Source organism: Scyliorhinus torazame, chromosome 6 (genome assembly GCF_047496885.1).
Source record: "Scyliorhinus torazame isolate Kashiwa2021f chromosome 6, sScyTor2.1, whole genome shotgun sequence".
Taxonomy (NCBI): Eukaryota; Metazoa; Chordata; class Chondrichthyes; order Carcharhiniformes; family Scyliorhinidae; genus Scyliorhinus; species Scyliorhinus torazame.
The window spans coordinates 165,261,916-165,278,391 of NC_092712.1; the positions used below are offsets into that span (position 1 = coordinate 165,261,916).

Here is a 16,476-nt window from a genome sequence, read left to right on the forward strand (position 1 = left end):
GCTAATAAAATACCAGTGACGTCTACAACTTATGGAAAAAAAAAACGACTCACCCTCACCTCCTGCTGTTTCCTGCTACATGTAAGCCCTATTGTAACAGTTGGAAGCCATTGAATAGGCCATAAAACTCCCTGAGTAAACAAATATACTCTTCAGACCATCTACATAAACAAAGTCAAGCACTTGTAAAAATGATTGGGTAATTGGATTGCAGGCAAGAGCCCATAAAACTCCCAATCAAACAAATAGACTTCAGAACTGTGTTCCCAACAGATGTCATAGAATTTACAGTGCAGAAGGAGGCCATTCAGCCCATCGAGTCTGCACCGGCTCTTGGAAAGAGCACCCTACCCAAGGTCCACACCTCCACCCTATCCCCACAACCCAGTAACCCCACCCAACAAAAGGGCAATTTTGGACTCTTGAGGGCAATTTGTATCATGGCCAATCCACCTAACCTGCACATCTTTGGACTGTGGGAGGAAACCGGAGCACCCGGAGAAAACCCACGCACACACGGGGAGGATGTGCAGACTCCGCACAGACAGCGACCCAAGCCGGAATCGAACCTGGGACCCTGGAGCTGTGAAGCAATTGTAATATCCACAATGCTACCGTGCTACCCTGTAGTACCCAGATGTCTGGATTGAATACTTAAAATGCCAAACATTTCTATGACATTATCATTCTAGGCTACCCTTTAAATAGTGTGACATCTACTATATCTTTTTATCCATTAGATGAACTTTGTAACTGATCTGAAGATTGTTCCACACTTACAATGTTGATCCTTTGCTTGCAGTTGCCAGAAATAATGTTTGGCAAACACATTAAGGACTTGTTACATCTTCCAATTATATCACTGTCATAACACACATTAATGAACACCGATGCATTTAATGATGAACTGTAAAGGAGCAAAGTCATTTTACTTACCCTTTAAACTCTTCCCATCTCCAATCCATGGTTCACACCTCGATGCAGTTAGTGTAAAACTCAACAGCTGCTAAACTCTGGCTGTCTCCATGAAAGTTGTCTCCATGAAAGTTAAGTTACCTGGGGCGTGTTCACAATGAACCCAAAGTGCTGTCAGTTGTCTCCTTCATGGTGCGGGCACAGATTTTGGGGACTGTTCCCTCCCCCACCACTGTGAACATGACTGAGGACACAAACAACTGGAATTCTGGCTGCCCCACTTGGCAGTTCTTTTTCCAATCCCTGGTTGTAAACAAGGTTCTATGGCAACCAATCCCATTTTTGTGACCTTAATCTTGTTACTGGCAAGGAGATGAAGTAAAAATGACAACCCATCAATTCCAGTGCTTGTATAAGCATGTGTGCTGTCCAAGACTCTGCGACAGTTATTTTCAATGGCAATTTTAATTTCCTGACGGAAAGATCTGCACAATTTCTCTTGGACCACCAAAAATATTCACGTGAAGTTGCAAATTTTCTGCCCGGTCCCACATTTCTATCATTTAATATTGTCACTTGCTTTCCATGGTTTATTATATTTCGACAATATTTGCCATCTTTGTCTATCTGCTTTCAGAACATTTATCAATAATTATCAAGCTTATTCTTTGGAAGAACTAAGTCAATATGATATTCATGCGTTTTTGCAAGGCATCTCTTCCACAGATCCACTGTTTTTGGATAAGTTTCTTCTAATCTCCACATTTAACTACATTAAAATCAATCTACTGTTTTTCAGATAGGCTGTACTGCCCAAACCTTTTTTTGTTTCCTGCTCATTGCTCACAATGAGCCAGAGAGAGTTTGATTCCTGAAGATGGAAGAATGATTTTCATTTACAACTTTGGCATCAAAAACACTTTACAGCCAATGAAGCATTTTGCAATGTGAAAATGACAATATATTTTTCTGACCAGTTGAGGGATAAGTTTTGGCCAAGAAACAGACAAACTCCCTGCTCTTTTTTGAAATCATGCCATGTGATCTTATATGCCCACCAGAAAGGACAGTAGTAATTTCATGAAGCTGGAGGATGGGTTAACAACAAGAAGACTCAAGCTTGTACAGAGGAATAAAAAACATAAGATGCTGCATTCTATCTACTTTCCTGATATTCAGGAAATAATTTGATCAGAGTTGAAAAGGTACAAGATCTCTCCCAGAGGATAAAGTGTAGGGCAGCAGAAAGAAATGCTCATCTAGGTGTGGTTAGATAACTGACATCACAGAGTGGTTGCAGAGAAGCTACAGTGGATGTGTGAGGATAGAACAACAGATGAGACGGACAGACTGTGACAGCAGATCTCCTGGTAGGAATGTCGACAAGTAGCAGAAAGAGCAAACCGGACCTCGGTTTAACACCTCATCCAAAAGAAGGCATCTCTGACTTTGTTGCACTTGAATATCAGCCTATGCTTTGTGCTGAAGTTTCTAGAATGGAACTTGAAATCTCAACCCTCTGATTCAGAGTGCTATTACTGAGCCACAATGGCACCATATTCATGTGACTTTCATTTGTTATTACACGTTGATCAATAACTGAATGGCCTGTGTGATGGTGAACCCTGCACTGACTTTCAGTTATTTGCAATAAAACTGGTTCCATTTGCAATTTTACTGTATTTGCCTTTGATTTCAGATTTTAATGAAGCAGTACCTGAAACAGTGAGACTGGACAGTAAAGTGCTAAAAGCTCGAGCCCATCTTTCAGGCAAATCAAAACGACAGCGGCCAACTAGATCTCGGATGCATGACAGTGTCAGTTCAACTGATGGTGATGACAGTCTTGAGCGGAAGGTAAATGTGACATCTCTTTGAAGAATCATGTACGTTCTTTAATGAGGCTTCAGTTTTATTAATTTGCCACAAAATTCTAACTATTTATTACCTTTGTATACCTCGCCTCAGCTGCTTTCAGAACATTCAGCATTAATTATCAAGCTTGTTCTTTGGAAGGACTTGGTCAACATGATATTCATTTGCTTTTGCTGGGCATCTCCCACAGATCTACTGTTCTTGATGGGGAAGGAAGAATACATAGAAGTTTCACCTTATTCTTTAATCCAAATGTTACAGCTAAATCTTGTTTAGCAACACTGTTCTTGCCTTGGGGCCATGGCCAACATGTACCAGGGGGATTGTAACCATATTTCAAGATTTCATTCCTCTAATGGTGCACTATGTTTTCAAAAAATGTATCTTCATTAGTGTTGTTTTGGGAATAATTTATTTCAAAATAATGGCATCACTATGACACCCCAAGACAGCCACAGATGCGGTACAATGGAAACCATCTGCTTGCAAAGATCACGGTAACACAGTAGATAGCACTGTTGCTTCACAACGCCAGGGTCCCAGGTTCGATTCCGGCTTGGGTCTCTGGGTGGAGTCTGCACGTTTTCCCTGTGTCTCCGTGAGTATCCTCTGGGTGCTCCGGTTTCCTCCCGCAAGTCCCGAAAGACATGCTGTTAGGTAATTTGGACATTCTGAATTCTCCCTCAGTGTACCCAACAGGCGTCGGAATGTGGCGACTCGGGGCTTTTCACAGTAACTTCATTGCAGTGTTAATGTAAGCCTACTTGTGATAATAAAGATTATTATTATTATCATCATCAAACAGGCCACCAAGCTTGTGAAGGTGCCTGTGCTGATTGGGTCACACCCTGCAGTATATTCTTGCAAGGGGCTCGCACATTGTGGTGGTCTGCTGCACATTCCATAACATGGGTCTCTGGAGGTGTGGACCTTGAAGAGCGTGAGGCCCTGAAGCAGAATAGCTCACTGGAGGAAGAGGAGGACCAGAACATGGAAGATGAGGAGCGAAATGCAGGCCTCTGAGATGCTCCAGCTGCACAGGCATGTGTTGAGTCCAGTGCAGGGCTTGAGGCAGGGCACTTCTTTGCTGTGCATCTTTTAATGAAATGTCCCAATTTCCCTGGTCACTCACAACCAAAGCCTTTCCTCTTTGAAATTGTTTCTTCACCCTCTCCATGGCCTACACTTGTTTCCAAAAGTAAGAATACAATATTCTACGGTTTAACCAATTATTAGCAAAGGCTCACTACTTGTTTTGTTTTGGACTCTATTTTCTTGTTTCTGTTTGTTCCCCTTGATCTCAAATTCAGGCCCATCTTTCCTGGAACTTCATGTTTGAATCAATCCCTCCACGTAGGTTTCTGCCTCTTCCACTGTACCAAAACTGCTCTTATTGAAGTGGCAAATGACATACTGTGTGACTGTGGCAAAGGCAAACTATCCCTCCTGATCCATCTTGGACTCCCTGCAGCCTTTAACAAAGTTGATCACAGCATCCTCCCCCAATGCCTCGTCCAACTAGGTGAGACTGAACTCACCTGGTCCATTCTTAACTACCTATTGTAACCAGCGAAATGGCTTCCCCTATTCTCATCTGCATACTGCTCCATGGCATATCATCCAAAAGCAAGTCAGTTTCCAAATGTGCTGACAACACCCAGCTCTTACCTCACAATTTCCTCTCTGAAACCTTCCACTGTCTCTAAATTGTCAGGCTACTTATCTGACATGTCAGTATTGAGTGAGCAGAATTTTCCCCAATGAAATATTGAGAAGACCAAAGTTCTTGGGTGGGAATCTCCATCCCGCTGCACCTGTCCCCATTGTGGGCACCCCTACACTGTCGAGACATCCGTGGGGTGTGAGTCCGCTGCCGGCGAAAAGGAGGATCCCGCCGACGGAGTAACCAGCCCCTTGTTTTCAGTACCTGCTATAAATTCTGCTCCCTCGGCATTGATTCTGTACCTCTCCCTGGCAGCTGTCTGAGACTGAACCAGACTATTTGAAACCTCAATGTTCTATTTGATCCCAAGATTTGCTCTCTGCCACATATCTGCACTGTCACTAAGACTAGCTATTTCCACCCCAGAGCCTTCACCCTTCTCCTTCACTGCCTCACTCTTGCTGAAATCCTCATCCATGCCTTTGTTACCTCCAGACCTTAGTATTCTAATGGGCTCCTGATCAGTTTGCCATATGTTACCCTGCATAAACTTATGTTGTCTGCTACCCGTGACATAACATGCACCAAAATGCCTTTCACCTATCAGCCTTGTGTTTGTTGGCCTGCACTGGCTCCGGGTTCAATTTTAAAATTCCTTAATTGTTTGCAAGCTGTCCATGGCCTCGCCCCTTCCGATGTCTTTAATCACCTCAAGCCCTATAACTCCGAGATACCAGCAGTCCTCGAACTCTGGCCTGTTTAGCATCCAGGGTTTTATTTTGCTCAACTGTCCTAATATTTTCTTGGCTCAAAGTATATTTTGTTTTCTACAGATTTTGTGAAACACTTTGGGATGTTTAAATACCTTAAGGGTGCTTCATAAATACAAGTTGTTACTTAATTTAACCTGGGATCTCATATGCTTTTTTAAAACATCTCTATCAACTGATTCCGCATTTAAAGATTTGTGTAAGTGAACCCTTAGGGCCCGATCCAATAGCCAGGCTGCGCTGGAAAAGCAGCTCACTGCTGCGAAGCATGGCCGATAAAAGCCGAGAGACCTTGCTCCGTGATCTAACCGGCTCGCAAGATCCAATGGGCAGCACGGTAGCACATGGGCAGCATGGTAGCACAGTGGTTAGCACAGTTGCTTCACAGCTTCAGGGTCCCATGTTTGATTCCCGGCTTGGGTCACTGTCTGTGCGGAGTCTGCATGTTCTCCCGTGTCTGCAAGCGTTGCTTCCGGGTGCTCCTGTTTCCTCCCACAGTCCAAAGATGTGCGGGTTAGGTGGATTGGCCATGCTAAATTGCCCTTAGTGTCCAAAAAGGTTAAGTAGGTTTACTGGGTTACGGAGATAGGGTGGAGGCATGGGCTTGAGTAGGATGCTCTTTCCAAATGCTGTTGCAGACTCGATGGGCAGAATGTCTTCCTTCTGCACTGTAAATTCCATGATCTATGATCTATGCGATGTTACCAGACGTTGCGATGTTTAGCACAGGGCTAAATCGCTGGCTTTGAAAGCAGACCAAGGGAGGCCAGCAGCACAGTTTAATTCCCGTACCAGCCTCCCTGAACAGGCGCCGAAATGTGGCAACTAGGGGCTTTTCACAGTAACTTCATTTGAAGCCTACTTGTGACAATAAGTGATTTTCATTTCATTTTCATGTAATAACGACAAATCTGCATATTAGAGTGAGACAGCCAGTTTCACTTTAATGTGCAGATTCCTGAGATACTTCAGGTTTTGGGATTCATCCCCATCGCTTCAGAGACCTCAGGCAAGTGGCATTTAGCACTGGTCCCCACAAACGGGAACCAGATGGAATGGTACTCATGGGGGGTTCCCAGGGGATCAGAGGCCCCTAGCTGCATGCCCTTTGGGCAGCGTGGTGCCCTGACACTGCTGGTGCCACCTGGGCACCCTGTCAGTGCAACCTGGGTGCCAGTCTGGCGCTGCCCAGGTGCCACCGCCAGCTGGCAATATTTTTTGTGAATGGGCCGGGGGTGCCCTGTGTGGGTGTTGTGGGGAGGCCGAGGACCCTCCATTAGTGTGTTAGGGCTGGGATGGGGGAGGGAGCGGATTGCTTCGGAGGCTGGGACGCCATTTAAAAATGATGCCCGATCGCTCGCTATGTTATACAAAACTGGGCTATGAGCTATGTGCGGCCTCTCTCTGTACAAAACTGGGCTATGTGCGGCCTTGGCCACACGCTCCCCATTCAGGCCCCTTATACAACTCGAATTGCATTGAATAGCCATGTGTTTCTCGGCACTGCGAGCGCTGGGAAACACGCGGCTAAACGTGCTCGCTATGGGACTTTGTTCCCTTTTAGGAGAATCGTGCCGTAAGTCTATTCCAGTTAAGCTCAATCCAAGCTCAAAGCGCAGCACCCTGTCTTTCAACTGAGCACTTTACAGGAACCTGGACTCAACATTGAGTTCAACGATTTTAGATAAGAACCTTTGCTCCAAATTGGTTTGTTTTTTGTTGATTGTTTTCTCTTGTTTTTCTTTTATTTCCTTTTCTTTACTTTCAGGTGGCATCTATTCAAGGTCCTACATTCATACCTCTAGACGCATCTTTTGTTTCTTTACCTGCCCCATTACCACTCCCTTTGGCCTTACAGATTATAATTAAATCCCTCTGACTTGCCACCCATTTATTATTTTTCCATTCAGCCTTACACTTGGTCAAACCTTTTTTTTTTTTTAAATTCAGTGTACCCAATTAATTTTTTCCAATTAAGGGGCAATTTAGCACGGTCAATCCACCTAGCCTGCACATCTTTGGGTTGTGGGGGTGAAACCCACACAAACACGGGGAGAATGTGCAAACTCCACACAGACAGTGACCCAGAGCCGGGATCGAACCTGGGACCTCGGCACCATGAGGCAGCAAGGCTAACTGTCCTGGCCAAACCTTATTACCTTTTTAATTCTGTCCAATCCTGGTCACAAACCTAAAATGATAGGCAGAATTTTATTTGGTGCTGTGGTCTTCTACCTCATTCCGACCTTTTAGTTGGGTGGGTGGCGAGCCCGTTCTTGATCCCAACAGGTGTCCTGAAGCAATTTAATTCTGGGAGTAACATTGATGGCCTAGATTTAGATTTATTGGGCGGAATTCAATGGAAACATTTCTAACTTCATTTGTGGTGGGTTTTTCAGGCAGGCTCTGCCGGTGAATTTCCCACTGTTATTCAATGACAAGTAGTCACTTTTTTGGGCCCTGGGGAGTTTCTCACCGATTTAGCCCACATATAGACGGCTGGATTCTCTGGTCTTGAAACTAAGTGTTGACACCGGGTCGGGATTCATGGACTTCCATGACAGCAAAACTGGCGCCGCATCTGGAAAAATTCCGTGACCCTTGAAGGACTAGCAACGGCACCACGTGGAACAGAAACGATTCCGATGAGAAACGGCGCCGGATTCGCGATTCACACTCAGGAGGCTGACAAGCTGCAGCAGAATATATACATTGCACTCCCCACACACACACGCACACTCAACCCAACCAACAAGATGGCTGCGAGGAAAGCGGCACCACGATTCACAGATGCCGAGCTGGAGACAGGCCCTACTGGACACGGGGGAGGTAAGGCAGTTGGCCCTGTACCCCGGCCTGGGAAGGAGGCTGCCAGCCATCGCCGTTTGCTGTGCCTAGGCGCAGGTAGCAGAGGCGGTCAGCACCACCTGTAACACCATCTGGACCGGCCTGCAGGGCAGGAAAAACTGCGCAGCTCCTCAGGGCGGCCAGGTTGAGTAGGCAACGCTGTGCCCCGGGGCCGTCGGGCACCCCAAGGGTGGAGGAGGTGATGGGGTCCGTGTCAGTGACCCCCCCCCACTCAATCCCTGGCACATCTCGTGGGCAGCGGGCAGAACAGGGTGTCACCACGCCACCTGGGACATCTGAGTAGCAGCCTGGCCCATCCAGTCCTGGTGGCCCCTGAAGCCGGCCGCCCAGGTCGTAGGGTGGGAATCACAGCAGGCCACCTTCACTCCTGATGCACCGCCTGAAGATCCACCTAGGCATAGTGTTAGGGCCCGTAAGGCCAGAACGTTGGACACCAGTTAAGTTGACAATGGTGCAGGACACAGTATAGCGCTAGGGGCTAGAGCACATATATATTTGTTCACATTAAACACCTGTTCACACTGTTACAACCTGCCTCGATACTCTTGTCAGATGGGTGTGAAGGGTGGGCTGGTCTGAGTTGGCCATAGAGGGGGGAGGTGGTGGCAATGGGCAGATGTGTGAGTGGGCTGGGCTCCCACTCCACCACTACCACTCCAGGGATTCAATGGCACCGTGTGATGGAATTACCAGCTTGCATGCATGGATCACCCAGGTGGACGGTGGGAAGTTCTACCGTGGGCAGGAGTCAGACATTGTCTGCTTGTGGCCAGTCCCCCCCACTTCCACCCTTTTTGGTGAGCCTAGATGCGATCAGTTGGCCCTTGCGCACACGTCGTGCGACTTCCCGTGCCTGCATAGGCCCAATGTCCTGCCAATCCTCGCCCTCCCCTTCATCCTTCTCCTCCTGCACGTCGCCCCTCTGCTGCGCGATGTTGTAGAAGATGCAGCAGGCTGACACAATGATGGCGACCCTCTCAGCGTCATACTGGAGGGCACCTCCAGAGCGGTCCAGGCAACTGAGCCGCATCTTCAGGATGCCAAAGCACTGGCGTGATTGAGCGGTGCTTCGGCATGGGCATCGATGTGGCCTGTCTCTGCGTCAGTCTGTGGCCTCCGGATAGGCATCATTAGCCACAACTGCAGTGGATAACCCCTGTCGGCCAGGAGCCAACCCTCTAGCAGGGGGGCACATTGAAGAGGCCAGGAATCATCGAGTGCCAGGATGAAGGCGTCATGCACACTACCCAGCTATCGGGTGCAAACGTGCATGATGTGCAGCTGATGGTCATATAATGGCACGTTCATCGAGTGGAACCCCTTTCAGATTGTGTTTGGCAGCCTGCCATCTGCAGGTGCTCGTAGGGCGACATGCATCCCGTCGATCACTTCCTGGATTCGGAGCAACTTGGCGATGGCGGCGAACCCCACTGCTGAGCATCCTGGTGTGCTCGGTCTACATTGAAGTGGATGTATTGTGTTGATTGTGGCCTTCCTGACGGCACAGATACATCTGTGCACCGAGCTCTGAGAGATCCCGGACAGGTCCCCAGTTGGTGCCTGGAAGGACCCCGTGGCATAACATTTCAGGGCGACCGTCACCTTAACGGCCACCGAGAGCGGGTGGCCTTCCCTCATTCCCCCGCGGTGCCACGTGCGCCATGATCTGGCAGTTATGTCGCACTGTCTCCCTGCTCAGCTGGAGCCTTCATAGGAATTAGGAGCAGAAGTAGGTAATTCAGGCCTTCGAGCCTGTTCCACCCTTCAATCAGATCACGACTGAGCTCAAATCCACCTCCCTACCAGTTTCCCATATTCCTTAAACCCGTTTTCTATCAGAAATATATCTATCTCCTTGAAACCATTTAATGACTTGGATTCCACCGCACCAAGGGACAGCGAGTTCCATAAATTCACTCCTCATCTCAGTTCCAAACCTACCACCTCTCAGCTTATATCTGTGACCTCTCATTCTAGAATGTCCTACAAGAGGGAACATTTGGTCCACGTTTACTATATCAATCCCGTTTAGTATCTTACATACCCCGATCAGATACCCTCTCATCCTTCTAAATCCAGCGAGTATAAGCCCAAACTCTTTAATCTCTCATACGTCAACCCATTCATCTCCATAATCAATCTGGTGAATCGCCACTGAACTGCCTCCAATGCCACCACATCCTCAAATAAGACCAAAACTGGATGCAATACTCCAGATGTGGTCTCACCAACACCCTACACAATGGCAACGACACTTCTCTACTTTTATACTCCAGTCCTTTTGCAATAAACACTAACATTCCATTTGCCTTTTTAATTACATGCTGTATCTGCATACCGACTTCCTGTGATTCATGAACAAGATATTAACTGAAGTGTTAAATCAGGCATACATTGCACTGTTTTTAACCCTTTAGATGCAAATTTTGTGACCATCCCAAAATAGCCTCACAATATAAACATCTACCAATTCATAGGCCCTAAGTTTACTGCATTGCACTTGCACAGAATTATGCTAAAATTTACATTGGGTTATATGCTGATATTGTCTTGGATATCCTGTGAAGTTATCGAATGTAATACCTGGCATGAAATAAAACAAAATATAGCTGCAAAAATAAGGGGAATAGCAAGCTTTCTCTTGCCTTCTGCCATGGCCACACTCCAAGTATCTTCTTTCTTCTGCTTTTAGTCTTGTGTAAAACAGCGGTATGACCAAAACCTTTCAGGTGCACTGACAGCAGTTTGGATCTATATTGAGCAGATCTCAGTAAGATTTTCTAAAAACATCCCAAAAATGGTGCAAATGACCACAGACATTTCTCTAAAACATTTACAAATAAACTAAGTACAACTGCTCATTGAATGTAGGACAGGATGGGACGGTGTGTGCACGGGCAGTGCTTTCTCAATGTTGCTTTCTGATGAAATGTTCCAGTAAATTCTGATCCACAATCTCTAAATTACCTACATTTTCAAAATATTTCATTAATATTTAAGGAATCTGAAATGTGTGATACCTGCCTTTTTATTGAATGGCAGTAACTTCTGTGGCCCAAAATACCTGCGGTCTAACTTTAATAATGCTCCTCTTAGCTGAGAAGCATGTAGTAATCGTTCCTCTATTTTATCCCCCTGCTTCCAATGGTGACACTGCAATGATCACAATTCTGGTGGAATACAGGAGTCCAATTATATCACTGCACTCCATTGAACCTAATTACATAATTTCAACTATGCCAGCAGCTTGAATTGTCATTTTGTATGTTATTTAGAAACTCACTTGCATTCTGTATTTCTCCCTTATTTGAACTAAAAGCCTTTAGATAGCTATGGAAGTCCTATGCACATTTCCAGATCCCCCCTGCCGGCATCCTTGAGGACGTGCTCACCAGCATCTGATTCTGGAGCCTCATCATTATCACCAATAGCCAGCAATGCGGTCTTCACATTTGATACCACAGTGGAAAATCAAGTTCTGGGAGAACATAATCAACGTGTTGTGACATCAGAGCAGCCTTCCGAAGATTCTGTGGGAGGAACCCCAACCTCATCGCCTTCAAAGTTCTGTCATAATGCTGCATTGCCTCAATCGCATCATCTGGATAAACAATGCAAAATGAGAAAAGCTGAAGGTAAAAGAAGATATTGTTCATATTTGTGCTGGCTGTCGAGTCTCTGCTTTGCAGGATAGTTATTGAAATAGTAGAAGTTTTACAGCCTTATTGAAAGCATACCAGTAACTGTCTAAATGTCTATTTTGCATCAATTCTATATCCACCTTATACTAAAGATGGCAGCTGTAATTTTATAAAGCTTTTTTAATCTAGTTATTTAATGTGGATGTGATGGTTTATGATTTTTTTAAACTATTTAATGAGAACAATTACATGTTATCCATTTTTGGCAAGTTTATGTACATTTTCTTCACGGACATTATTGTCCCAATTGTGAAAAGAGTAAATGGGAGTTAGAGATGGTGTAGTCTGATACTGCAATTGTCAGATAATCCTATAATTGAAATGACCAAGTTTGGGTGAGTGCAATTTGCTATTTTATTGATATGTTAATAAAGGAGTCATTTTCTAAGAGGGAGAACCATTTTCTGTTATGTCTAAAACAACACTGTTGTTTCCAGATGGCAACAGAGGTATTTCTGCGCCAAACAAAGTCAGTCCTCCTGTGAATCAGAAAGAGAACACAAAGCAAAGGTTTGTTGACTTTGGGTAGGTTCAATATAGCGCCTGCTCTTAATCTGAAGTTGCCAAATGTATATTACTTGTTTGAATTAACTTAGTTCAAAACAAAAGTCTGAAACTAGTTTATTCAAACTTTCACAGCATCACAATATTGAATGTAAAGCAACTCATCCGCTTGTAATTATATGCCTGTGATGTTACACACTGGGGTGCTAATTTTAATTTTGAGGGAGACAGTAACATTTGTAATAGCATATTAACCATGTATTATTCACCCTACCCAATGTTCCCTTCCATTTGCTTCACTGGAAAGAGAAATCGTCTGTGGTACATAATAGGTGGCCACATTTACACTTCATCCAATTTTAAAATTAGCTCCTGACAGACAAAACCAAATCATTAAATTCAGGGCAGGGGGATAACTAGATTCAGATGGGAGAGGCACAGAAGACCAGGAGGTTGAGAAGGTTGGTTGATGTCAAGGAGCCATTTGGGGAGAGAATATGGAAAGAGAAGAGGTTGTGGGAGAGGGTATATTAGCAGATGAGGAAAGAGGAGGGTGATTAGGGGAGGGATGGGAATACAGAAAGATGGGTATGTGTTGATGCTGCAAGGGAGGTTGCGAGAAGGAAAAAAGTCAAGAGGCAGGGAAAGGAGGAGGATGTTTCAATCAGCTTCATTTATTTTTTTCGGGAAACATTTATTGCTCCATTGTGGGGTAGTTGTTTGAGGCGGGGTGGACACAGGGTGCTGTTGGAGATGCACAGAGGAATGGAATGGAGTGAGTTAGAATTTTTTTCTACAAGTCACAGTCATGGAAGCTAGGGGCAGAAATGGGGGAAATATTATGGAGTACTGCTTCCAGCAGGGGTGTAAAGATGCTCATTGAATGCAAAGGCTAATATGATGATCAGTTACTGAGACAAATTCCTGACCGGAAAGGATTGCCATGGGCTAGTGCTGGTAAGTCCCAGAATTCTCCTGAGGGGTAAGATGCACGTTGTTATGGGGAAAAGGCAACGTTTGTGAGTGGGGATGTGAACAATCCCCTTTCAGTTGCCCAGTTCATTTGTGGGATGAGGAGCAGAATATCAAGGGTTGAGATGCAGTACTGCTCACTGAAAACCATGAAAGGCAGAGCACAGCAGCAGGAGCTGTGGGGAGGAATAGCCTCCAGAGAGGGATAACGACAATGCAAAATTATTCAACGAGATGGGGAGTTGTTCGTTGTTCAAGAATACCTGAATGAAAAGGAGATTTGTAGAACCCACGTAGCTTGTAGTCAGGTCCCTTGTCTTATAAAAATCAAAGGGACTTGGGAATTGGGATGACCTCATGGATACACTATTGAGCAGAGATAGTAAGGAAGGAAGACGTGAGAACCAGTTAAATAAGTGAAAAAGCAGATGACCTTGTGACTCGAAGGGCCCAGGAAGTCCAGGAAGCTAATGACTGCATTTCAGGAAGGGTGTGTGAAAAGGTGGAATGAGAATCTTTTTCAGCCTTTGCTGGAATAGAGAACTGTCAGCTAGCTGAGGAGGCTGTGAATGGATGGAGTTTGGGAGGCAAGAAAATTGACATTTACTTTTCAACTTAATTACTTCTTTTAATTATCTGTACAGCATACATGCTGGACATGAGAACAGTGACAATGTGGTTGACTCTCTGCCTTCATCTTTAACTGGCCTCTGAAATCAAGGGCAGTTAAGGACGGGTAATAAATGCAGGCCCAGCCAGCGTCGCTCGCATCCCAAAAAATGAATACGTTAAGAGGGAAAAATAACCGAACCTTTCTTTACAACGTTTCTGAAAATCCATTTCATTCACCAACCTTTGTTCGCTGTTCTTAATCTCCTTCACTTTGGAGTCCATTTTCCTTAGGTCGTTGGGAATGTTTTTCTGTATTATAAAGGAAATATTATTATTTTAAAACCCTCCCATAGTTCTTGCGTGGTTCCTTTATAATGCAAAATAAAACAAATTTTTGTTACTCTTTTAATTAATCAATGTATCTTGGGAGTGAGGGTGGAGAGGGGTTCGAATATCAGACATAAATCCTGCAACTTGATATAGAGACTACCTCCCTGCAGCAGGCTGAGGCGTCATTGGAGCCAGAGGCTCCATGCCTCATTGTGATGTCCGCATAGATGAAAGGCTGTAATTGTGACCAAAGTGGTTGTAGCAGAGGGGTTTCTCCAGTAGACTCCTTGGAGCGGGAGGCACCCCCTCCGATGGACCTACTGACTAATTCCCTCACTGTTTTTGCACTTTATTAATCTCCATGTTGCAGTCCTCCACCTGCCTTTTGAGTTCCCACCTCTCTTGATGAGGCTGGCCCTCTGGACCTGCAGCATGGACATCCTACCTACCATTCTTAATCGGACAACAAGCGCAGAGGCAACCAATTGGAAGCCAACTTCTGGGAAGATTTCTCCACTAGTCTCACTGCTGGCAAGTGCAGGCTCAGGATCCCCATTTTGTCCCATCGATGGGGTCCTGATGCCTGTGGGAAAATCCAGCTTAGCACAGCTTCCAAACATACTAAATTGATGTGCAGCAAAAGGCTAGCTGTCCACGATGATTGCCGGAACATTATAACATTCCTCTTTTCAGTCCCCTTCCCCGAAGCACACGTACGTGTCCATGCAAATACAGACCACACACTCCTGCAGCAACGTAATTTCATGAAAGCAAGTGGGGGGGAAAACAAGAGCCAGTAATGGATTAGGTACTCTGGAAGATTCCTCTCTGATCGCTTTAGGTGATCAGATCGCATGGACCAGTATTATCTATAAAGACACTTACCTTCTAAGTGATGGGCCCCAGTCAAGAACCAATGCCGATCTCGATGCAATTTGTTTCTTCATAATATTTTATTCTTAGAGTCTACCATATGAAAAGCATATATCAGTTTATTGTTCTTGCATGTAACTGTAATTTTGTAAAAGTAATGAATTATTCATTATGCATCATAAAAATTCAGCTAATTTATTTTGTAATTTATTGTAGAGTTCAATCACAGAAAACATCTAGTAAAGGGAATAAACTGAAAGACAAAGAAAAAGAAACCAATAGACTCTCATCGGGAAGCAGGTATGCTGTAGTACAGTTCAGCTATGTCCCCCCCCCCCCCCCCTCTTTTACTCATGCACAAGCTATTCTATTCCATTAATTGACAGGATCCTTTTTTTGTGTGTGGCAATTTAAAGAGGATGACTTGTACTTGGGCTGTTTAAGAACTTCCATGGAGCTTAGATAGAACATTGCAGTCCACCAAAAATTTTGTTGCATTTTCACCTTTCAAGTTTTATAAAATTTTATAATATCTAATTCAAAAGCAAAATTACACTTTGGTCACCAGTCGCACTGTCCAAATCCATGTAGAAAAGTTATTATGTTCTGACTTATGCCCAGGATGATTGTTCAATTCAGGAGACAATTCTTAAGGTGATGGTGAGATAGGACCATAAGATATAGGAGCAGAATTAGATCAAGAAAATAAATTAGAAGTTAATTATTTATTCCTGATAATTACTTTAAACCATAAGCATTTTGTCAAATACATTTTTTGAACCTTCTACTAAACACTCTAAAGATGGTTACTATCACTGCAGCAGTTTTGAATGGATTTTCTCTTGTGATTTAAGAAATCTGGAAGTTCAATTCTCATCTTCAATGCATTCTGACTTTTCACAATTATAAAGTAATGAACAATAATTCTAACATTAGCACACTACCTAAACATATGTTACCTAATCTATATGAAAGTTAAATTTAGAGGCGCCTTTTGTTTTCTTAAGATATGAGCGTTGTTGTTTAGGCCTGCATTTATAGCCCATCCCTAATTGCCCTTGTGAAGATATTGATGAGCCGCCACTTTGAACTGCTACAGTCCATGTGTAGGGACACCCACAGTGTTGTTAGGAAGGGAGTTCCCAGGATTAGATGAAACCTCAATCCAGGAAAATGGATCAGATAATTGTGCATGATAGTCAACAAACCCAGATCCATGGCACTGCCTTTTTCCTAGTCATTATAGTTAATTAAACTTTGCAAGTGCCATGGATCTGGCCAGCAGACGTTTAACCCCACGGTTCTCTGATCTGTGCAAGTGACAATCAAGGCTCTTCTAGGTATCCTTGCCTTGCAAAGTGTAACTTTATTTCTTTGCAGAGTTGAATCTTAT

The 16,476-nt window shown here is 44.5% G+C and overlaps 1 protein-coding gene across 7 annotated transcripts in view; it reads left to right on the plus strand.

The window, feature by feature from the left end:
* ppp1r9a (protein phosphatase 1, regulatory subunit 9A) overlaps positions 1–16,476 on the plus strand; it is a 489,701-nt gene that overhangs the window by 416,293 nt on the left and 56,932 nt on the right. For 5 of the 7 annotated variants that reach the window (XM_072509043.1, XM_072509045.1, XM_072509048.1 and 2 more), the window contains 4 exons: positions 2,615–2,772; positions 11,411–11,726; positions 12,230–12,317; positions 15,300–15,383. In XM_072509043.1, coding sequence (XP_072365144.1) covers positions 2,615–2,772; positions 11,411–11,726; positions 12,230–12,317; positions 15,300–15,383 — 646 coding nt within the window. The remainder of the gene's footprint in view (positions 1–2,614; positions 2,773–11,410; positions 11,727–12,229; positions 12,318–15,299; positions 15,384–16,476) is intronic. The other 2 variants (XM_072509044.1, XM_072509047.1) reach the window with 2 other exon arrangements.